The sequence below is a fragment of the Leptodactylus fuscus genome, chromosome 6, assembly GCF_031893055.1.
Source record: "Leptodactylus fuscus isolate aLepFus1 chromosome 6, aLepFus1.hap2, whole genome shotgun sequence".
In the NCBI taxonomy this organism is placed as follows: domain Eukaryota; kingdom Metazoa; phylum Chordata; class Amphibia; order Anura; family Leptodactylidae; genus Leptodactylus; species Leptodactylus fuscus.
The window spans coordinates 37,311,424-37,336,628 of record NC_134270.1 but is presented as its reverse complement, the minus strand read 5'-3'; the positions used below and the strand labels follow the sequence as shown (position 1 = coordinate 37,336,628).

The 25,205-nt window shown below is 44.3% G+C and overlaps 1 protein-coding gene across 1 annotated transcript; it reads left to right on the top strand.

Moving 5' to 3' along the window:
* The first annotated feature begins 11,038 nt into the window (after positions 1–11,038).
* On the top strand, positions 11,039–15,625 carry APOC3 (apolipoprotein C3). The gene is made up of 4 exons (XM_075278475.1): positions 11,039–11,095; positions 11,257–11,326; positions 13,305–13,434; positions 15,318–15,625. Exons 2-4 carry the CDS (start codon positions 11,278–11,280, stop codon positions 15,415–15,417), a joined length of 279 nt encoding a protein of 92 aa, XP_075134576.1. The 5' UTR covers positions 11,039–11,095; positions 11,257–11,277; the 3' UTR covers positions 15,418–15,625.
* The last annotated feature ends 9,580 nt before the right edge of the window (positions 15,626–25,205 follow it).

Sequence of the window (25,205 nt, the reverse complement as noted above, 5' to 3'; positions counted from 1 at the left end):
GACATGGGTATACCACTGTAAGAGATAATCTCTTGTTATCACATGCAATAATGGAATGTCTTGTCCACTCTAGTGGCATAACTAGGAATAACTGGGCCCCAAGGCAAACATTTGACATGGGTCTCCCCCGAATAACCCAACCCCCTCCTTCCCGCATTCCTGCACACACTATTATGACCCATATTGGCCCTACACACAGTATTATATCCAATAGTGGCCCCTGCACACACTATTATGCCCATAGTGGCCCCTGTACACAGTATTATCCTCCATAGTGTCCCCAGCACACTCTATTATGCGCCTTTGTGGACCACCCATGAACAATAATTATACTCTGGGGTCTTTTAAGACCCCAGAGTATAATGATCAGAGACCCAGGGGAGCATACAAACATAAAAAGCAGAGTTACTTACCTCTCCCTGGCTCCAGCGCACTCCCACTGACGTTGGCCATCTTCAATGTTGGACCAGATGTCACCTGACCCAGGCCTGTGTGGTGACACATAATGACATAGGCTTGACCCACGTGATGTCTGAGACGTAACCAAATAGGCCCTTCTAGAGCGCAGAAGAGGTAAGCAACACAGTTTTTTTTATGTTTCCTCACCTCTTCTAGCCTTCTGATCATTATACTCCCGGGTCTTGTGGCAGCCACTACCACTGCTACCCCGGTAGTTACACCCCTGGTTAGCGTCTGTCCCTTGGTGCTTTCTCTCCAGCATTGTTCTTCTCTCCCTCATCCCGGTAAAGTCTCCAAGGTGAAAGGTAACCTCCTATGTCACTTTCTCATGGCTGCAATGGCAGTCATTCCATGGCCCTGTTGAAGCACCACATTGATGGAGTGGTTCCAGGAATTCCTTTGCATAAGGAGAATGGAGATTTTGGTCATGGACGATTCTACAGAATCCTCCAAGTTTGACACCCTCTGGCAGCCATGGGAGGTGTTCCAGGAGTCCCCTGAGTTTACCAATCTCTTCTCGTAGGCTCCCCTACTGTTTTAGGAGCAAAACAGAAACATGATGGTAGTCTCACGTCCAAAGCTGTAGTGGATGGTGAGATATGGAGCCTGAAAGTCAAAATTTCAATACACTGTTAAAACTTTTTGCTTGTCAGTGTACATCTCATTAGCCTCCAACAAAATTCAATCTTAACATTATGGAAGTCAGTGACATGACTAGGAATAGCGGGAGGCCCCAAGGCAATATTTGACCCTCCCCAACGCGTGCACAAACCGCATTCCTGCACAAACTATTATGCCCCATAATGGCTCCTACACACACTATTATGCCTCATAGTGGCCCCTGCGCACAATACTATGCCCCATAGTGGCCCCTGCACACAATATTATGCCCCATAGTGGCCCTTGCACACACTATTACGCCTCATAGTAGCCACTGCACAGGGTATTATGCCCCATAGTAGCCCCTGCACACAATATTATGCCCCATTTTGGACAACCCATGAACAATTATTATCGGAGACCCAGGGGCGGATGCAAACATAAAAAACACTGTTTCTTACCTCTCCCTGGCTCCGGCGCACTCCCCGCTGATGTTGAGTATCTTCAATGATGGACCAGACATCACGTGAGCTGAGATTGCGTCACTCACCTCTCCTAGCCCTCTAAACATTATAGATCTGAAAAGCCCCCCTAGTTTAATGACAGCAGCACCCTCTCCTCATTACAGCCACCTTTGCAGAAGGGAAAACGCTGCCGGCCATAAGCATGAGTGAGGATCGGTAACAAAATAGGGCTTATTACTTACTGTATTTACTCCAGCAGGTAACAGCCTATTTAAAAAAAAAAGACATCCGGAACCCGTTGGGCTTCCTCATGCCCGGGAACCTGTGGCAGCCGCTACCGAAGCTACCCTGGTAGTTACGACCCTGGTCCACTCCTATCTTAGAAATGTATCCTCTGGGACTGACACCTCAAGATCCCAGTCCTGATGTTGAGACGGCCCCTGGTCATCACATCCAGTTAGAGAATATGCTATTACTCTAGCATGTCTCCATCTTGACAAAAATGTGTCCACGTTAATGTATCATATACTTAAGAGTAGGATTTAATAGTAGATATGTACGTACCGATCACATACCATAATAATTAACAGATGAACAACACAACCTCAGCTTGCAAGTACCATACTGTTTTTGTAGCTTATACCGTTTTGTGAATCAGCCGAAATGGCGTTGCAAGATCCTAGTATATTCTAGCTTTGTGCTCTAATATCCACTGAGGAACTAGCTCGTCAAAATGGCTTACTTCTCTCCGAGCAACAGCCCCAGCAGCAACAACGACCACAAAAACAGTGTTTTCTTGGCACCCCTCGTTGCAACGGAGCAGTTAGTAGGCAATCCAAGCGTATGCATCAGAAAGATTATGAAGGTTTCCATTGTAGCAAGTGCAAGAAGTGGAGGGCAGCCAAAAATGCTATAATTGAGGGAGAAATTCAGGGCGCCTCGGAGGATGATCAGTTGCGTTCGGTTTTGCCACAGTCGCAGCAGGTGGCAAGTCTCACACCAAAGTTTTGATCAAAGCTGCACTTGCCATCATTCATCTTTGGGCTAAAAATCTCCCCTTGCTGTAAATGCGGTCAATGATTCATGACATGATTTCCAAACATGATACAATAATCGATGGATACATTTTTGTCAAGGTGGAGACATGCTGTATGAGCCCCACATATGCGTGAATAGCCTTTAAAAAGGCCATTCAGGCACCGCTAGTCTTATTTTAAATCCCGCTCCCGTTTTAAAATAAAACTATAAAAACATATATGTAAATAATACCTTTGCATGCACAGGGGGCAGTCGTGCACGATCCGACGTCATCTTCGGTCCCGCCTTCCTCTTCTTTCTGCGACGTCCTCCTGTCCTGGCTCTTTTCCGCCTTCATCTTCTGTTCTTCCGGCGGGTTGCATTCAAATCCTGCGCGTGCGCAGTAGCACTCGCTCCAGAGCACTACTGCGCACGCGCCATTTTTGTTGTAGTATCCCTTAGAACTACGCGAGCATGCGCAGTACACTCACGAACGTCTTCACTCCGGAAGGAACAGAAGATGAAGGCGGAGAAGAGCCAGGACAGGAGGATGTCGCTGGAAGAAGAAAGAGGAGGAAGGTGGGACCGAAGATGACATTGGATCGTGCATGACCGCCCCCTGTGCATGCAAAGGTATGATTTACATATATGTTTTTACAGTTTTTATAGTTTTATTTTAAAACGGGAACAAGGTTTAAAATAAGAATACCCGTGCCTGAATAGCCTTTTTAAAGGCTATTCACGCATATATGGGGCTCATACAGCAAAATTTTGCTGATAGAGCCCCTTTAATGTTACAAGTATAATAATAATAGTGACTGTATTGTGCGCTGAACTTAGTGAATTAGATTGAAATGCATCAGGCATCCAGATCGGAGATAAGTGTCTACTCATCAGTAGTCTGACCACTAGACCCCCCATTGATCATGAAAAAAGGGTTCCCATGTTCCATGCTTGAATGAAATGACAATCAAGCCACTCCATTCTAAGTCTAAGATATTGGCAAAGATAGCCAAGTATATCACTGGTAGGGATGAGTGATTGGGATCGGAAAAGATCGGATTCTGATCGGCAATCAAGTAAATTTCACGATCGGGATCGGATGGAAAATGATCGGAAAGCAGATTTTAAAATCGATCCTGAAATCTCAAGATCGGCTCAACCCTAATCACTGGCTTACTTATGGCACAGAGATTGAACTGCTCAGTGATCCATAGGACCTGCACAGGCTAGAACACATAACGTCAGCAGGTCCTCAAGTCAGAAGAGAGAGAAGCAAGGATGCAGAGGAGGAGAAGGAGAGTTATTGTTACGGGGTCTTGTCTGGGGTGTGTATTCAGTTATGGTGTTTGGGTTTATAGCTAAGAAGTCTGAATTTATTTAGAGGCTCCGCTTTAGGTGAAACAGTTTTTTTTTTTAATCTTTAGGGTTTGGGTGCCTGTATTAATTTAGGAGATTTGGTTTGGGGGTCAGTCAATGGTCTGTTATGGGATGTGATATTTTATTGGGGTCTTGCCAGTGATTTGTTCTGGGATCTGCATTTGTTTAGAGGTACGGCTTGGGGATTCTAAAAGTTTATGGAGTCTTGGGTCTGTCTAAGATGTCTGTTATAGTAGAGGAACAAGGCCTATGTTTTACTTAAAGAGGTGCCCGGCCTTAAAAGGATTTCTCATACTAATGACCTATCCACAGGATAGATTACAGGTATGTGATCTGAGGGGGTCTGACACCAGGACCCTGCAGAGACCAGTTGTTTCAGCAGCCTACTAGTAATATTCATCCATATTAACTATATCTATGAACTAGTTTTATAACTTTAATCTACAGTTTTAGGCTTCATGCACACGTGTCTGCAGTCCATGGGTCTTCCTATGTGTGTTCTGATATTCTTCTGTTTCATGATGATATGTATAGATCAGGTCCTCTAGAATATAGGAACGGAATGGATCATCGGAAGACCCTTAGACTGTACTCGTGGTCGTGTACATTCAGACGATAGTAGATAAAAGAAACGGACGTCGCACGACAGCATTAATTCCAATGTCAGTGAATAGGGGCTATTCACACGAGCCTTAGGGCCCCTTCACACAGCGGATACGCTGGCTGATTCTGAACGTGTAAACGTTACAAAACAGCGGCGTTTTAAACATTGCTTTCTATGGGAGCCGGCATACGTGCGCTCCCCATAGAAATGAATGGGCTGCTTTTTTCCATTCATTTCTATAGGGAGCGCACGTATGCCGGCTCCCATAGAACGCAATGGAACCTGTTTTAAATGCCGCTGTTTCGGAACGTTTACACGTTCAGGATCAGCCAGCGTATCCTCTGTGTGAAGCGGCCCTTACTTTGATGGTCTGTGTCACTGGTGTATGGGGTATCTGTGAAAACAAGTGCCTCTTACATTAGTTTATTTGCAATCTACCACATACAGATGTGGACTTGACATTTGTGCTTTAGTAGCTTTTTATTGTTCCTGCCCTCCTGCCATAGCATGCATACAAGCAGCTGGCAAGCACATGTTATCCTGAGCGTGTAGACATTGTTTTTTTTACGTGAGACTCTCTTTGCGGTGGTTAATGTGACATTCCTATATGTACTTTCTATACAAATTGCCATAGCCCGGTATGAACTCTCCTCGGGATTCGCTGGGAAACTGATCGCTTCTAGAATATTCTGTCCCTTATGCCTAGCTTGCTCCATTATTGCTGGGATGTGAAATTCAGACAAAGATCAATAATAGGCTGTTTGTTAGCAGAGTCTTATCTGTGTCTGTTAGGAAAACTGCCATGTGTATCCTGTACCAAAGTCTACTCATTTACATGATCAGAGGACAAAGTAACCGAAAAAATCCACAAAGTTCACATTGCTCAGATTAACTCCGAAATGCCAAAAGTCATGAGGCAAATGTAATAGTTACATAAAGTTACGTAAGACAAAATCACGGCCAAGTGACTGCTCACGTGGCTTATACTGTACAGTTTCCGTGCTATACTGTATCTGTCTCAAAAGCTGAAAATTCACTAATTCACTAATTTAATAGGAACTTGTCATGTTGAATTTACAGACAGTATCTTGGGCACAGCTTGTATTACCAGCCGGTTATTATGTCTGTGTCAAAAGTTCGTCATGGGGCCCCGCCATTCCTAGTTACGCCACTGATCAAGACCTTATTTCATTTTCTGCATGTACTAACCCCCAATATGACTGTCATTCATACTAGCTTCCAGCAGCTATGTCTCTATAGGGCTGCAGATAGAGGTTCACTTTCTTATATCTGTAATGAGCTGAATGGGGACCTCAATGACCTTGGCCCAATGGCAAGATTGTTGCACTTACATCAGTAAGGGTGGCTGGTAAGATATGTTCATGGAATCTCCCCTGAGAATATTACATAGAACATTTATGGTCCTGGATAAACTAGATCTCATATACCCCACAATCTCTTTTTTGTGTTTCCGACAGCGTCAGATTAATGGAGACACCCTTGATATTTGGTGGACTTACTCCATGAAGTCACTAGAGTGAATGTTGTCAAGATCAATGCTACCGTATCTGATATCGGACGCAGTTCGATAAAGTGAGGTCCCCTTGGATTAATAGATCACATATCCCCGGCCCGCCATATTGGGAGCTCTGCATCCTTAGAGTTCTGACTCTAATCTTAAGTAGCAGTGCTATCCTGTTTTCCCATTTGGTTCCTTTATCTTGAATATCTGAATGTTAGGGTCATTTTCCCATTTTGTATTTTATCCTAAATTCATTTAATCTGCATTGTGCCCGATTTTGACATTGTCTTTGTTAGACGGCAGAGACTACTCTCATGTATATTGTATCTGTCCATGCCCATGGCTCTTATGCAGTGTATATGGTGTCGCTTATGAATTGTTGTACAATATATTTGATGTGAAATTTCTTTTAATAAATACCTTTGAAACTATAAGCAGATCTGTTTCACCTTTCCATCCACTGCTGCAGCTTCCAGCGCCCAGAGGCTGCCAGTAAAGCTGATCTGTGTGGGATCCAGGTGTAGGGCCCCCACAGATCGAGTATGACCTATCCTTTAGGCTGCATTCACACAGAGTAAAGTGCCGCTCATTCTGACACGTAAACACGTGTTAGAGTGAGCGCAGTAAAACAGAATCCCATTGACTTCAATGGGTTCGGTCTTACGCACGCTACCCATTGAACTCAATGGGAGGCTTTTTTAACTATTGCTTTCAATGTGATATGGGTGTGAATAGCCTTAAGGTTATAGTGCACTAAGCCATAGGGAGAGATAGTTGGGTCATAGACTAGAAAAGGGCTCAGCAACCTTCAGCTCTCCAGCTACTATACAACTACAACTCCCAACATGCTCCATTCACTTCCATGGAAATTCCAAGAACAGCAGAGCAAGTATACAGTACATGCTGGGAGTTGTAGTTTTACATCAGCTGGAGTGCTGAAGGTTGCCTACCCAAGGACTAGAGTAGCATCTCAGAAACAATAAAAACTTCCTAGTCACTAGGGATCTTGTCGTTCAATACAGGAGTGTACTGCGCAAGCGTCAGAAGTTGGACCGAGACGGAAGACAGAAGAGGCGGGGTTGCAGCTGAACATGGAGGCGTCGCTGGAAAGAGCTCTCGGGCAGCAGTGGGGATGCCCCCATTGCCGTTTGAGCGCTGGGGCATGCACTCATTGCTGCAGAGAACTCATTTGCATACAGGTTAAGACCGGTATTTCTAAGGAACGGCGCCGCGGAGGCCATGTGTAAAGGTAAGAGATGAATAGTCTTTCTTAAGGCTGTTCCAACGTGGTAATTAGAAAAAATGTTGGTTTAGTGGTAGAATCCCTTTAAGGTGCACCGTCCTATAACTTAGATAGGGCCGCAGAGGAGCAATAAAGCTACAGATTGAGCCGTAGTCAAGAATCTATCCTGGGTATAGCTAGCAACAAAATTTGCAACAAAAAATCTGCATTTCACAACGTGGGGCCTCAGCCTAAGGGCATGTTCATATGGTTGAAGCTTCCTGTTTCTGCCTCCAAATCAGCTCCAAATTACACCTAAAATCTGCCTCCTGTTTATTTCAATGGGAGGCAGACACTAATTTCTTCCTGTACCTCAGTTTTTCAGCTAGTGGAAGGCCCCATTAGCTAAGGCCCCATGGCACGTCCCGCAGTAAAAAAGAAAAACTTCTGCGGGAAAAACTTCGGCGGCAATCCATCGCGGTTCTTACCGCAGCGCTTTAAACAGAGAGTTAGGAGGTTTCCTCTCCAGACTTTCTGTTACAATTATACCTATGGGGAAACCGCTGGTGTTTCCATAGATATAATTGACATGCTGCGATTTTCAAAACCGCGCTGGTTTTGGAAATCGCATCATTTCCACACCACAGTTTTTACCACAAAGTGGGCATGGGATTCGCTAGAATCCCATCCACTATGCCCTTACTGTAAAACACTGCGTTTACGTCCCATGGGGTCCCGACTTTAAAGGGGCTCTATCAGCAAAATCATGCTGATAGAGCTCCACATACGCGTGAACAGCCTTTAAAAAGGCTATTCAGGCACTGTAAATCTTATATTAAACTACCCCCCGTTTTAAAATAAAACCCTAAAAAAGAATGTGATCTACTTACGCATCGTGCACGCTGGGCGGGCATTCAGGGTGCGCCGTCTTCTTCATCCACGCCTCCTCTTCCTCCGATGTCCTCAGGTCCCATCCTCCTCCAGCGCTCGGGAACTGACATTGATATAAAAAAAAATGGCCTGGGCGCATGCGCAGTAGCACGCAGCTTCTACAACGGCTACTGCGCATGCGCCCAGGTCATTTTTTTTATATCAATGTCAGTTCGCGAGCGCCGGAGGAGGACGGGACCCGAGGACATCGGAGGAAGAAGAGGCATGGATGAAGAAGAAGACACACCCTGAATGCCCGCCCAGCATGCACGTTCGGTAAGTAGAGCACATTCTTTATTAGGTTATTATTAGAGATGAGTGAACAGTGTTCTATCGAACACATGTTCGATCGGATATCAGGCTGTTCGATGTGTTTGATTCGAATCGAACATCACGTGGCAAACTCCCAAAAAATTTGATTCCCCTCCCACCTTCCCTGGCGCTTTTTTTGCACCAGGGGAGGTGGGACAGGAACTATGACACCGGAGGCATCGAAAAAAATCGGAAAAAGTCATTGGCTGCCGAAATCAGGTGACCTCCATTTTAGACGAATAGTGGATTTCAAATCCGGGTCATATGAGAATGTGAACTTTGTGACTAAGAGACAGGGATAGCTGTACAGGCAGGGATAGCTAGGGATAACCTTTATTTAGGTAGGAATGTAATTAAAAATAACTTTTCGGGGCTCTATCGGGTGTGTAATTGTGATTTTTGTGACATAAACTTTTTCCAATAGGAATGCATTGGACAGCGCTGATTGGCCAGAGTACGGAACTCGACCAATCAGCGCTGGCTCTGCTGGAGGCGGAGTCTAAGATCGCTCCACACCAGTCTCCATTCAGGTCCGACCTTAGACTCCGCCTCCTCCGGCAGAGCCAGCGCTGATTGGCCGAAGGCTGGCCAATGCATTCCTATGGGAATGCAGAGACTTAGCAGTGCTGAGCCAGTTCTTCTCAACTACACCGTGTGCCGGTCAGCCCATCTGATATAGCAGAGCCGAGTGTGCATAAGGGTTCTAGTGCACCCTCGGCTCTGCTACATCTGATGTAGCAGAGCCGAGTGTGCACACTGGGCACACGGTGTAGTTGAGCAGAACTGGCTCAGCACTGCTAAGACTCTGCATTCCCATAGGAATGCATTGGCCAGCCTTCGGCCAATCAGCGCTGGCTCTGCCGGAGGAGGCGGAGTCTAAGGTCGGACCTGAATGGAGACTGGTTTGAAGCGATCTTAGACTTCGCCTCCTTCAGCAGAGCCAGCGCTGATTGGTCGAGTTCCGTACTCTGGCCAATCAGCGCTGGCCAATGCATTCCTATGGGAATGCAGAGACTTAGCAGTGCTGAGCCAGTTCTGCTCAACTACACCGTGTGCCGGTCAGCCCATCTGATATAGCAGAGCCGAGTGTGCACACTCGGCTCTGCACATCTGATGTAGCAGAGCCGAGTGTGCACACTCGGCTCTGCTATATCAGATGGGCTGACCGGCACACGGTGTAGTTGAGCAGAACTGGCTCAGCACTGCTAAGTCTCTGCAGTAGCAGGCTCTGCTACATCAGATGTAGCAGAGCCGAGTGTGCACACTCGGCTCTGCTATATCAGATGGGCTGACCGGCACACGGTGTAGTTGAGCAGAACTGGCTCAGCACTGCCAAGTCTCTGCAGTAGCAGGCTCTGCTACATCAGATGTAGCAGAGCCGAGTGTGCACACTCGGCACACGGTGTAGTTGAGCAGAACTGGCTCAGCACTGCTAAGTCTCTGCATTCCCATAGGAATGCATTGGCCAGCCTTCGGCCAATCAGCGCTGGCTCTGCCAGAGGAGGCGGAGTCTAAGGTCGGACCTGAATGGAGACTGGTGTGGAGCGATCTTAGACTCCGCCTCCTCCAGCAGAGCCAGCGCTGATTGGTCGAATTCCGTACTCTGGCCAATCAGCGCTGTCCAATGCATTCCTATGGGAAAAAGTTAACTTGCGAAAATTGCTGACAGGGATTTCCATGAAATAAAGTGACTTTTATGCCCCCAGACATGCTTCCCCTGCTGTCCCAGTGTCATTCCAGGGTGTTGGTATCATTTCCTGGGGTGTCATAGTGGACTTGGTGACCCTCCAGACACGGATTTGGGTTTCCCCCTTAACGAGTATATGTTCCCCATAGACTATAATGGGGTTCGAAACCCGTTCGAACACTCGAACAGTGAGCGGCTGTTCGAATCGAATTTCGAACCTCGAACATTTTAGTGTTCGCTCATCTCTAGTTATTATTTTAAAACTAGGGGGTAGTTTAATATAACTTTTACGGTGCCTGAATAAAGGCTATTCACGCATATGTGGAGCTCTATCAGCATGATTTTGCTTTAAGGTGGATTGAAGTACATGGGAAAAATTCCACCTGACTGGGACAGAATTTGCAAATTCTGCCATGGAATCTGCTGCAGGATTTGATCAAGTGGAAAAATTCAGCATCAAATTCCTGAAGTTGATTTTTCCAGCTAGTAAAATTTCAGCTATGTGAACATACCCTAAAGCAGATCATTATAGATTAGCTTTGAAATGTTGTATTTTTCACAATCTTCCAAAATTATAATCCTTTTCCAAGATTCACCCATCTTTCTGAATTGCATGGAATAAACCTTGTGTTGAAATTAAAATAATGCAGAACCCAGTGATCCCAGCAAATTATGCATCAAATCTGACACGCTCGTAGTTATAGAGCCTTGATCCTTCCCTATCTCTTCAACACCAGAGTCAGCAATTCCAGATCTAGCTCTGCAACCTTCACCCCTTCTTTGCACACCTCTCCTCCTCCCTCCTAACCCTTGCCTGCAGAGGGCACAGCCTATATAACGCCAGCACCTGTATACTGGCCCAAGAGACTGGACAGAGCTCAGGGTGCAGCAATACTTGGTGAGTTTGAGTTAACTCTTTAGTCAGCATGTATCTTTGCACTACCATATAGATAATGTGTCACTATTATGGATTTCCACATTTAGCATACTTTATCCCTAAATCTAGGTGAGGTTACGTCATAGGGGCTTATGTATTATAATGTTTTTCTTCTTTGACAGGTCAGCTATTCTATCCTAATCATGAAGCTCTTGGTTATCTCCGCTCTGCTTGTCCTCGCTGTCTGTGCAGGTGAGAATTGCTGCCTGTTTTATGTGATAGACGTTAGGCTGGATTCACACACTACAGATTTGGTTGCAGAAACCTTGTTCATTTAAGGAGGGGTTATATTGTTGTCAAGCACTCAGATTTCTACAAGACCCATTGGCATGAATGAGTCAGTTGAAAAAAATTTTGAAACAAAATCTGCAGTATCTGAAAGTCCACGTTGCATAAAAGCTGTTTTTTTTGTTGTTTTTGCAGATTATGCAAGCCAAGGGTGGCTTCAATAGCAATGGGAAATATATAAGAAGTGCTTATACGTCTCCTTTCTACTAAATTCAAAAAACTCAAAAAAACTGCAGCAAAATTTGCAACACAAAAATCAGCTTTCCGCAACGTGGAAAAATTTCTTAAAATTTCTGATGCAACATTCAGGCCATGAATTCTCACCACAAACTCCTTGCAATCTGTCATCCACTATACAAAACCTTACTGTATGATGGTGATGGATTTGTAAAGCAATGTTGAGGATTTAGATTTCCCTACTGTATGCCGAGGCTTACAAGTTACTGCTTTTTTTTACTGAAATTTGCTGCGGTTTGCGATTCAGATTTTACAGGTGAAACATATACAATAAATCTGTCTCTTCTGCAACAATATACTGCATGGTTACTTATTGCATCACAAAAGCTGTGGGGGAAAAACAGATGTTCTCTGTTTTTTTTCTGCAACGTCTAAACCCAGCCTTAGGTTGGATGTTGCAGAATAGATGCATTTTTGTTGCGGATTTTATTGCGTTTCAGCCAATGTCAGGAGTGGATTTAACAGAAGGGAGAAATCTTTCCGTTATATTTGCTATTTCAATTGAACCCACTCTCAAAAAACTGCAGTAAGATCTGCAACATAAAAAGGCAGATTTTGCAACGTGTGACCTCAGACTTACACTAGTCCCTGGACAATTACAGTACAGTATATGTTGTTCTCTTTTATACAGTGTATGTTCATGGAGACGCATATTTAACCCTTGTAAAAGTAGTATGGCATGAGTGTATATGTAAGTGGCGATATATCTTCTGACTAGCAGTGAGCCCCTTACTCTATGTTCTTGCCTTTGTACGCATCTGCCATAACATGAGCTGACTTCCTCTTCTTTTGTCTGATGTGACTCATGAACTCTGACCAGAATTTCCTAATTTTGTACTTAGAGTTTTGCAATCCAGAGATGAATTTGTGTTTGAGGTCTAGAGGCAAAAGCACTGGAGTGAACTTCTTAATGGTTCCCACTGTTAAAGGGAACCTATCGCATTGAATAGGCCATCAGATCTGTTTATAGAGCAGGAGGAGGTGAACAGATTGATATATAGCTTTGTAGGGAAAGGTTCAGTATAACTTGTCATTTATTCTATTAAGTTTCTGCTCTTAGGAGTCCAGTGGGCGGTCCCATTCATTGACTGATAGGACCACCCACTGGAATCCTGATAGGACCACTCACTGGACTCCTAACCTAGAATGAGCAGCAATTTAATTGAATGAATTTCAAGTTCTCTTGAATCTTTTCTAATAAAACTATATATCAATCCGCTCAGCTCCTCAAGCTCTATAACATGGCGTCTGCAGATCTGACTCCTTCTTAAGTGTAATCTTAATATGTTATCTACTACAACAACAAACACCTTAACAGATTTGGGTGACAATGGCGGTCCTTTCTCTTCCTTTGGAGAATAATTGTTACACGTGCCATATGGTATAAGTACTGGTGGAAGATATTACATACAAGCAGTACTGTTGAACCCAAGGCTTGTAGGGTGTATACAGGGTTAAAAAAAACATGTCTGCTTCCTTCTATAAAACTGTCACACAGATGGTCTGCCTTTTGTGGATGTGGCCAACAGAGAACTTTTTTCTTTGTAAATGATTATTATTGTATGATTTTCTGTGTTCCCCTGGCTAGTCTTCTCTCCAATGTAAGCCATATTGGCGGCTCTAACATTGTCTGTGTTGCTCTCAGTCTCTGCAGAAGAAGAAACCTTCCTGTCAGCAACCATCAACTACTTCCATGACTTGGCCAGTGATGTTGGCACCAAAACAACAGATGCCTTGAACCAAGTTAAAGAAATGCCCCTGGCACAGCAGGCTATGTAAGGATATGTGATATGTACCACCCACTAGCTTACCTACATATATACTATATATACTATATACAGCTGTTCAGGTATGCAGTGCATTACATGCATCAGTTATGCCCTCCATACTTGTGCAATGGCACCAAATATATCATTTTATGGACAATATATCACTAGAGATGAGCAAACAGTAAAATGTTCGAGGTTCGATATTTGTTTCGAGTAGCCCCTCAATATTTGACTACTCGAATCGAAAATCGAACCCTATTATAGTCTATGGGGGGAAAATGCTCGTTTCAGGGGTAGGCAACGTTCGATCAAATTATACTTACCAAGTCCACGAGTGAGGGTCGGGCTGGATCCTCCGAGAAGTCTTCTCCATGCAGCGTCCCCGCGGCGTCTTCCGGCTCTGTAATCACTCTGCCAGGCATCGGGCCTGGGCAGAGCCGACTGCGCATGCCCGCACTACAAGCAGACATATGCAGTCGGCTCTGCCCAGGCCTGATGCCTGGCAGAGTGAATGAAGAACCGGAAGACGCCGCGGGAGGCTGCACGGAGAAGACTTCTAAAGGTAGGAGAAGAACCAGCGTTGATTGGCCGACTGTATAGCATTCGGCCAATCAATGCTGGTTCTGCATCGAACTTTTACATTCGAACAGCGAGTGGTACTCGATCGAGTACGAGTATTTCGAATACCGTAGTATTCGATCGAATACCTACTCGATCGAGTACTACTCGCTCATCTCTATATATCACTTATTTTCTTCTTTTGTACTGGGGTTTTGCTGTCTGCTGACCACTATTTCAGGAGGCAGATCTTTGATAGTATCTCAAATTTGTGACTTTATATTCGGGCAGTTTGTTGTAAGGCAGGTTCCTACCTGTGCCTGGATTCCCAAATCCGCTTAAAAAATGTGGAGAGAAAAGTATTTCCACCTTCTTCGGGTGGAAACCCTGTTATAATCTATGGGGTCCGCAGGTTCCACTGGGTAATCACTTTTTAAGTAGATTAGGTTTCCATTTGTTGTGTCCCCCAAGCGGACCCGACGAACAGAATCCCGAACGCAGGTGTGAACCTAGCGTAAGTAATAATTTTAGAATTATAAGCAAAATACTTATGATGTATGAGTTAGATAATCTTTGTGTCATGTCAATATTTAGGACCTAGGGACAATAATCTTGTAGTGACCCTATAGCCTATAGGGTGGCCATAGATGTTTGATGAATGTCAGATTCATTCATTGATAAGGAAATAAGCTGCTGCCAGAAGTATCACATGCACCCTGGCCATATATAGGACAAAGGGTTAAAATGTACTATTTATAATCTCCATCCATACAATGAAGGTGGGAATTGTTTGCACTTGTTAGAAAAAAGTGTTTTTGCCCAGGGCTGGCATAGCTGGATGCCATCCCATCTTCAGCCCTACACCATGTATAACAGTAATACCCACTGCCAGTGCACTTTTTGAGCAGATTAGGTTTCCATTCTTGGGGTTCCCCAAACGGACCCAAAAACCGGAAACGAAAACCTGGTTGGGAGTTTTACTGGGCAATCGATCTCCCCCGTTCATACCTCTTAATGAATTAGGTACATGCCCTGTACATCTCCAATGTACGGCCGGCAGCTAGGAACTGATGTAGATTACCAGAAGCTTCATAGTTTTTGGTATAAATTATAGTAATGTGAAGTTTATGGGAAGAAAATGCAGTTGCTCAACCATGCACCAAAATTTGCAACTCTTATCGTGCACCAGAAACTAGCAGGAAATGTATGATATGTATTCCACCCAGATTAGAAGATGCATGAGACAGTGTATACTATACTATATGCTGTATATAAGGTATGACTTTCACTACTTGAACCCAGTTTGACTGTTCTCTTCTTCCTTTCCTTAGTGGCATGTATGACCATGGATCCGAATACATCACCTCTCTGTACTCCTCCGCTATCACCAAGGTAGCTGAGAGATGGGAGCAGCTGACCAAGTCCTTCTAATGTGAGCCCACCGGCATCCATAACCACCAAAGTGTATACTACTATATACAGATATAGCATATCTCCGAGCACAGGCCTTCTGGGACCCTGCAGTACCGGTTGTCCACATTGCACTGGGTAACATACAGCTTCTCCCAGGTGCTCTGCATTTTGCTTTTTCAATGTTTTTTTTAAAGCTCTTTTGTAAATAAAGTCACACTAAAGACAACTTGTATAGCCTTCATTTATGGAAGTGTCGACCTTTTGCATCAATTCAGGCAGCATTCTGTCATATTCTCAAACACAAAACTACCCAGCATTGTGCACAGAAGAATATACTGCATCCTTAGTCCCCTGTATGCGTCTGTTCACACATGTCACATTCAACACAGATTTCAGAGTACCCAAATCTGTGTCAAATCCATTTACGGTTTGTATCCATCGTGCACAATTGTGGTTTCTGCAGCCCTGTTCGTATGCAGTGGAAATTTTTTCTGCAGATTTCTACTTGCTAAGGCTAAGTTCACACTAGTGCTCAGTCTCCGTTAGGGTTTCCGTCCCCCCCATTACTGCAAGCAGGACTTTTCTCTATAGATTTTTTTGGGTGGAAACCTAGTGGACTCCATTATAGTCTATGGGGTATGCGAGTTTAAGCAGATTAGGTTTCCATTTTTGGGGTCCCCAAGCAGACCCAAAAAACGGAAAGCCAAATGCAATTGTGAACCTAGCGTCAGGGGCAGGTTTAGTAAAATAGTCTTAAAGCAAAACTGTCGTAGTTGCAAATAGTAACCAATCACATCACAGCTTTTTGTATTCTGGTTCTAAAAATTGAAAGCTGCGCTATGATTGGTTACTGTTGGCAACTAAGGCCGGGTTCACACGGAGTATTGTGGTTCGTCATTTGGTACGTAGACGCCGCGGGATCTTTTGCGGGCCGTATACGCTCCCATTGTTTTCAATGGGAGTCGGTACCGTACACGCGGCGCTATTTTGCGGCCGCCGCAAAATCACGGCCACAAGATAGCGCCACGTGTACGGTACCGGCTCCATTGAAAACAATGGGAGCGTATACGGCCCGCAAAAGATCCCGCGGCGTCTACGTACCAAATGACGAACCACAATACTCTGTGTGAACCCAGCCTAAGAGAGTCTTGCTGTCTGGTTTAATAAATCTGCCCCACAGAGTATTGGCCCCATTGGATGAATATGGGTTTACTCCTCATGTAAATCTGCTGGTTGCACACCATAGCACATCTGCAGCAGAAATCCGAGCGTCAGCCTTGAATTTCTGCCATGGAAATATCAGTCAGATTGGTCAGTTATATCAGTCAGCCAACAAGTCAACATGTATAATCTGTAGAGCAGCATGCTGGTGGTTAAAGAGGACCTTTCACCAACTCCAGGTATTAGCATCAGTTAATAGGCTCTGCTTCACTGATTCTGGCACAGTTGGAATTTTTTCTCTAGCCCCCACCAGTCTTGAGAAATCAATGCTGTTCGTTTTGGTGGATACAATACTTAGTCTGTTTACTGTCAAGTGGGCGGTGTCAGGTTCAGAGGAAAGAGGGTGTGATTCAGAGCTCCAATCAGAGGTGGACAGTGTCAGCGCTCTGAATCCCACTCCCTTGCCTGCTCCTTCCTGACACTGTCTTAGTTGCCCAGAGCAACCATTCACAATACAGGTTTTATTTAGTATTTCTCTACTGAAAAATGAAAGCTGCAATGTGATTGGTTGCTCTGGAGGACTTTTCTCTCTGCTGAGTTCAGTATAAAACCAGCGAAATCCTGGTGGAAAACCGGCGGACCCCATTATAGTCTGTGGGGTCCGCGGGCAACCACTGTTTTAGTGGGCATGCTCTCTGTTTGGGTCCCTTGACAGACCTGAATGATGGAGAGCCAAATGCTAGTGTGAACCTAGTCTAAGACAGTTTTATCTTTAGCCTATTTTAGTAATATACACTTAAAGTCCTGATTACCCCACTCACATACATCGATTGACAGTGAGAATCCTGATTACCCCACATACACATAGTAATTGACATTCAGAGTCCTGATTATCCTGCATATAGATAGTATTTGATAGTGAGAGTCCTGATTACCCCGCCCACACAGAGGAATTGACAGTGTGAGTCCTGATTACCCCGCCCACACAGAGGAATTGACAGTGTGAGTCCTGATTACCCCGCCCACACAGAGGAATTGACAGTGTGAGTCCTGATTACCCCGCCCACACAGAGGAATTGACAGTGAGAGTCCTGATTACCCCACCCACACAGAGGAATTGACAGTGTGAGTCCTGATTACTCTACCCACACACAGTGATTTATAGCTACACCTGTATCAATATGTGTACTCAGAAGGCCGTCAACCAACACCCGGCAAGTATAAGAGATTAGTGTTGACTGGGTTCACCTGCCCGAAAGACATTGACAAAAGAAGTAGTTTACATGCCTGGCCATTACCACATTCAAGCATGGCTCATTCTAAGGACCTCCATTGTAGTTTCTCCCTGTCAACATTTATGATGATAATATAAGAATGTTAAAGTCCCATCCCCAGACCATTGGTGAACAGGCTTAGAACCCAGGTTGAACTGCCTACATTTGGTTGGGATCTTTTAAGCCACACCTCTTTTCGAAACAGGGTATATTCAAATTTGCTGAAATTGTTTCCAAAAATTTAGGACTATCCCAGCAAACTTGGGAGAACAGGCAACTTTGAAAATCCTTGGTAGGGATCCTCTGGATATTTTACCTGAATAACTGTAATGTACCTTTTCTGTCACCAGATGGAACTGTATTAGCATAATGTTCTTGTGGCATATTAAAATATTCATCATGAAGTTATTGTTTTTGGGCCTCAAATGGAAGAGACTAGGTGAGGCTTTCAGAACAATTGGTATAATTTTGACTGTCCCATATTTATTCCCTTCTGCCCCTGCACATCAGACCTCAACAAACAAAATGAGAAAACATATTATTATTGACATAAGTAAATAAAAAATTGTAAAATTGTGCCTCTTCCAGAGGAAAGCACGCCACTACACACCACTAGAGAAAGACCATTCTCTGCATCTGATGTGCAATGGCAGTGTGTACAAAAACTGCTCATGGGCATGGTCATTGGGCCGGCTTGGATGACAGCGGGTAGGAAAGGACAGATCGTAGGAAAGAAGGACAGCTCATAGGAAAGAAGGACAGATCATAGGAAAGAGGGACAGCTCATAGGAAAGTAGGACAGCTAGTAGGAAAGAAGGACAGCTAGTAGGAAAGAAGGACAGCTTGTAGGAGAGAAGAACAGCTTGTAGGAAGGAAGGACAGCTTGTAGAAGAGAAGGGCAGCTCAAAGGAGAGGAGAACAGCTCATATGAGAGAAGAATATCTCGTAGGAGAGAAGGACAGCTCATAAGAGAGAAGGACAGCTCGTAGGAGAGAAGGACAGCTCATAGGAGAGAGGGACAGCTCCATTGACATGAGAGGAATGTGCAAATCTGTCTCCCAAGATGTAAATAGGGAGACAGTGCCTCTGTTATGCTGCCCTCTATAGGAAGCACCCTGAACATCATGCCCGACTTTCCCAGAAGCCTTTACTGCATAATGTGGGTTTTATACCAAGACAGTTTCTCAGCTACAGATGGCCTATTTACATCTTGGGAGACAGATTTGCATATTCCTCCCATAATCCCTTGCAGTGGAGCAACTATGGCTGTATAAGTCTCCACACACCTGAGAGGTGGTCTCTCCATAAGGATTCTCAGGAGAACTGTCAAACCCCCATTCTTTTGATCTTTGGGGGGTACAGTGGTCACAGACTACAGGGATCAGACATTTAGCCTCATCCTGTAGATAGTCAATATTTGTCCATAATAAGAAGAAACCCCTTTAATTGCCAGTGATATGATGATATATTTTAGTACAATATTTTAGTTGCAACCTCCCAATCCCAAGTGCATCTTGGCCACTTGACTTCATTTCCTGCATCTTCCAAGGCAATACTCCATGGAAGAAAGGTGAACTCTGCACCACGCACGTCCAGTGCGTACACCTCACAAGCCAATGATGTGTCCATAAGATTAGGAGGAGACTGGTGGTGATGGAGGGTTGTCAATGGGATATCAATCCATCGTGGAAGTCCTACAAGGCTATAAGCCACAATAGTAGCACCGCCCCAATGACCCTTTAAGAGTATTCAGCACACAACATGCTCTGATACATAACAATGCCATGTAGCCTTTATAGGGGAGCATCTCCATCATCCTACTCCCATCCAGTGCCCGTTAAGGGGCCTTAAAACTTATGACAGGTTCCCCTTAAGCAGCAGCGATATCTCCTGTTTTCTTGCATGTTTATAAGTCAATTAAAAGCGATAATAAATGAATGCGAACTCCAAATACAAATCTTATAAGAAGCATAGATGTCCTTGCTTCTACTGATATGCTGTGCTGAACTCCTCTACTATCACACAGAACATATTTATGACATTATTATATGGCACTTAGCACAATCTTGCCACATCTCCATGAGTCACACCAGCCGGTCAAGGTCCTGGTTGAGTTTCATCATGCTGACCAAATCGCTTTCTTATGACTAGATGTCAAAAGAGCTTATTTATTCCAGCTAAGTGTCAAAACCCGTAATAACCTTCTGCATGAAGTGGCATTTAGAGTGTCCGGAGGTGACACTGCTCTTCTCCTCCGTGCTCTTCTTCTTTGAAAAGTGCAAATTTATTGTTCAAACGCCTTCAAATGTCAGTAGGATGTTTGCTTTACGATATAATATTGTGTTCAGACGTTAATTTTATTTTTAGCCTAAGGAGTTGTTAGCTTTGGATAATCCCTTTTAGTTAGGAACGTACCCTGAATATAAACTGGCCACATGGAGACCCTCTACTAAGACGCCAAGCAATAGTGATCCACAGGAATCTGCATAGGAGCCAGGCCAATAATGATCAATTCCTCTGCGGCACTACCACAAGGGAATTTATAGGGTTATTCTGGGAGTTACAAGTTATCCCATATCCAAAAGAGGGAATTTATGATCAAAAAATGACATAATATCTAACAGCTCACTTGTTAGCTTTACTGTATAGATTGGGACAGATGAGCAGAGGCTTTATCTATACATGGCAGATGGTAGAATTCAGCCTCTTTAGCACTGCTGGAGGTCTAGAAGGCTTAGATAAATCAGGATAGTAGAGGGGGCCATTCAACCTAGATATGGCCAAACCCCACCTGCATACCTGGCTTGTAGAGAAAGGGAAGTAAGATGTGAGGTCAGCTCCTCTGACAGTGTGAACGTGCCGCATCTTAGAAGATATTACAGTAAGTCCATCACCACCAAAACCACATATAAACCACTTACATGCTAATATAGGGATGTCTATTTACATAGTGAATATTCTTTTCTTGTGAAATATCCTCCTGAGAAAATCAACTTGTATTGCATATGCAAATTACCTGTTCAGTGCACTCAGGGCGGGGTCACACCTGCTAGAACATCATCTACTTTTGTGGTTTCGACAAATCACTCTCCATGAGTCACTGAAGTCATTTTTTGATTTGGGGGCACTAAGTGACAACTATAGAAGGTGTGATGACAACACCCCCCCCCCCCCCCCCCAACTGGAACCAAACCGCTCCTTTGCATATGGAATGAAAGTTGAATTTCTCAGTAGCAAGAATGCTCATTGGCAAAGAAGGGGTCAGGAACCAACCCTATAGTAGCGTACCTATGGTTTAGAAGCGGTTTTGGTGGTGGTAGATTCCTTTTAAGGTCTAGTTTTTGGCAGCGGATTTTGAAGCAGAACCTGCCTCAAAATCCGCTGCCAAAAAATGGCTCCCATTGACTTCAATGGAGGCTGCTCGCTTCTTTTTTCCACTAGCTAGTAGCGGAATATAGAAGCAACATGACCCATCTTTGCTGTGGATTCTGCAGCTGAATCAGCCGCAACGTCCACGGCGCGAGACTCACTCCCGACTAGACCCATTAATTTGGGCCTAATCCGGAGCGGAATGGCGATGCACTGCATTGGCATCTCGTCGCGGCTCGCCGCATGGAATGTTCACACGCGGAATGCAAATTCCGCTATGTGAACTAGCCCTAATATAGAAACTACATTTTTGCACAATTAAAGATGAATATCTAAAAAGTTTTTTTTTTTAATCTGTCCTACATTCTTACATCCAATTGAAGAAATACATGAGACATTCCCTTTGTAGAGATATCTCCAGTGCCATGACAACCCTAGATAAGACGCCCTGATATTACCGCACATTACACCACATGACACAGGCTGTTTTGCTTGATATAATAGATCAATAAATAGCTGATTGTGAGAACTGAATGTAACTTGCTGAGTTTTGGCTGTAGCACGTCTCTGACTTTTGCATGGCCACAGAGACCATGTGCTCAGTTCTACCAGGCAGACATATCTTGGCCAGCGAACCTTCATGCTTCTTTTATGCTTATTCTTATTTACATAGCCAAATCCCTGATTTATAGGTCACTATATACATTAGACTTAGGTTTGATGAACATGCTGAATTTGGTGGGACGAAATTACCATTGAAAATGTATAAAATGAAAAAAAGGACAGGCCTACTACCGTAGAAGGATGGTATCTGCTCAGTGCATAGCGCTATACCCTTGCAGCACTGGAGTCTTAGGTCTTAGGGTGCATGCACACTACGTAACGCCGGGCGTGTATGAGAGCCGTACACGCCGGCGTTACAGCAGACTGCCGAACACTTCCCATTCACTTCAATGGGAGCGCTCGTAACAGCGGCGTTTACGAGAGCTCCCATTGAAGTGAATGGGAAGTGTTCGGCAGCCCTGCTGTAACGCCGGCGTGTACGGCTCTCATACACGCCCGGCGTTACGTAGTGTGCATGCACCCTTAAGGACAACATTTGCAAGGAGTTTATTTGTTCTCCCCATGTTTGCGTGGGTTTCCTCTGGGTACTCTATTTTCTTCCCACACTCCGAATTCATATTGATAGAGAATTTAGATTGTGAGCCCTACACGGGCGGGACAGTGTCTGTAAAGCGCTATGGAATCTAATGGTGCTATATAAGGCCCAGTTCACATCTGCGCATGGGTTTCCATTCGGGGCTCCGCTTGGGGACCTCCCAAATGGAAACCTAATCCACATAAAGCAGTTACCTAGGAAACCCGCGAACCCCGTAGACTATAATGGGGACTTTTCTCTCCACATATTTCATGCGCAGAGGGGAATGGAATGGTCCAAACGCAGATGTGAACCGGGCCTAAGTAAGATAAATAATCTGTCTTACAAATGGTGGAAATGTGTGTCTGTTACTGTGTAAATGATGACATAGTAACTTTTACGCAATACCATAAACTAGTAACCATCCGCTAACACATTAAATGTATAATTCTAGTGTCTTGTTATCCATTCCAAGCAGACCCTTTACCAAACGTTTTGCATCCTTCAGTAGATCGTCTGGCACTCATTTTGGCGCAGTTAGATTTTTTCGTGTACCCCCCATTGTGTCCAAGTAATCACTTCTGTTCCTTTCAGCTAAATCATGCTCTCTACTGTCAAGTGGGCGGTCCTTGGTAGTAGAGAGCATAATTGTGATAAAATAAACAGAAATGATTGCTCGGCATTGGTGAGGGCTAGAGAAAAAAATCTATCTGTGTTGGAATCAGCAGAGCAGCACCTATTGAAAAATACACAGTCCAGTCATATTAATGTGACCGCCGCCTACTTTTGACGTCAACGTTAAATAACCAATCGCAGAAGGCACGTGTCATCAGCCATCTGGGTGCACTCATCATTGTGGAAGGCACGATGGATCAACACAAGTATGCATCTATCCTTGCGGACCATGTTCCCCCCCTACATGTGAATTGTTTTTCCTCAGGATGATGGCATCTACCAGCTGGACAATGCGACGTGTCATAAAGCTCGCAGTGTACGTGCGTGGTTCGAGGAGCACCAGGATGAGTTTACCGCACTCTCTTGGCCAGCAAATTCCCCAGACTTGAACGCAATCGAGAATCTGTGGGACCACCTCGATCAGGTTGTTTGCGCCATGGATGCTCAACTGTGTAACCTAGCGCAGCTGGACACGGCACTGGAGTCGACATGACTCAACATCCCAGTGACATCATCACAACATCTCCTCTCTTCCTGCACGTCTCGCAGTGGTCCGCTCTGCCAAAGGTGGTTATTCTGGATTTTGACAGGTGGCTACATTAATGTGACTGGACTGTGTACAAGGAGTTGGAGTTGGTGGTGGTGGTGAAAGGACGTCTTCAAGTAAAACAGTCCCAAAGAAAGATCTCATTCCATTTTGTCTCCTCTTTGTCACTGCAATGTGACCTGTATGTCACGTCTGTGAGGAAGCAGACGTAAGGCGTACCGCAGGGTTGGGAATTCTCAGAGCCCACTAATAGAAGGCAAACAGGGATCGGTAGGAGCATCTTCAAAGGAACAAATAGAGTGTCAAACTGGTTAAAAGTAGGAGGGATCTCCGGTAGTCTTCTGGAACTTCTGCCTGGTCTTTACAGGATGCTACTTCAGGAGATTGCTTTTTATTTTTTCTTACCTCTGTCCCTCCACCCTCATAGATCCCCTACCCACATTTATTCCCAAAGGGCCCCGCCACATTCTATATCTTTGACTTCCCCTTTCCTAAGGTCCTTGTCACTTTGTTTCCCTCTGTACATGACCCATGACATCTATATCTCTTAGTTCCTGCTCCACAGAACCCTTTCCACCTTGTGATTCCTTATCCTACCACCCAAACCACCTTGAGGACTTCTCCACACACTAAGTCCCTGACACCTTCTGTCATCCCAGGCTATGTCTTTACATCTTCCCTACTGCTTTGTGTTACTCAGGCACTTTGCTCCCATACTGTGCCCCTACCTCTTGGTGTACCACCATCACCCAACATGCCCCTGCCTGCTGACGTTTTCTCTTTGCTGCCATCCTGGTAATGAATGGGTCCCAGAGCCTAGACTCTCACTGAATGGGGCTGACGGCATCAAGAGACACCACGTCCTGGTTATGACTGCTGTAGCTATACCTGGAGTGTGTCTCATATGATGGAGTGTAATTTTAGCACATATCATTTCATTCTCCATTGAATATACTGTACTATCAATTCAATATCAAAAGTGATAACTCAAGACCACTCTCCCCCTACCCCAAGTGTATTATGTTATTATAAATCTGTATTATATTAATAAGACCAGTCCTTTTTTTGCAGTCCTGTCTCGGTAAACTTATGCCGGGGGTCAAGGGACGATTGAGGACTTAGTTATATTCTGCCAAATCAGAATATGTCCAGCCCTGACAAGGAGCCAAAGTAAAGTCTGATTTTTTCCTGATGGATTTTAACTTGTAGAGAATCTATAAAACCCCCACTGTCCTTACACTACGCGGCCCTCACCTCATCTGAAAGGTAGGTTCACGCTCCTCTGCACCAGTGTCATGTATGGTAACCTGTAACCAGTGTGGATAGGACATATAATATTATCATTCCATGGTGCTGTACATCATTATATTAATTCCATGGTGCTGTACATCATTATATTAATTCCATGGTGCTGTGCATTATTATATTAATTCAATGGTACTGTGCATTATTATATAATTCCATGGTGCTGTACATTATTATATTAATTCCATGGTGCTGTACAATATCATATTAATTAAATGTTACTGTACATTATTATATTAATTCCATGGTGCTGTACATTATTATATTAATTCCATGGTGCTGTGCATTATTATATTAATTCCATAGTGCTGTACATTATTATATTAATCCCATGGTG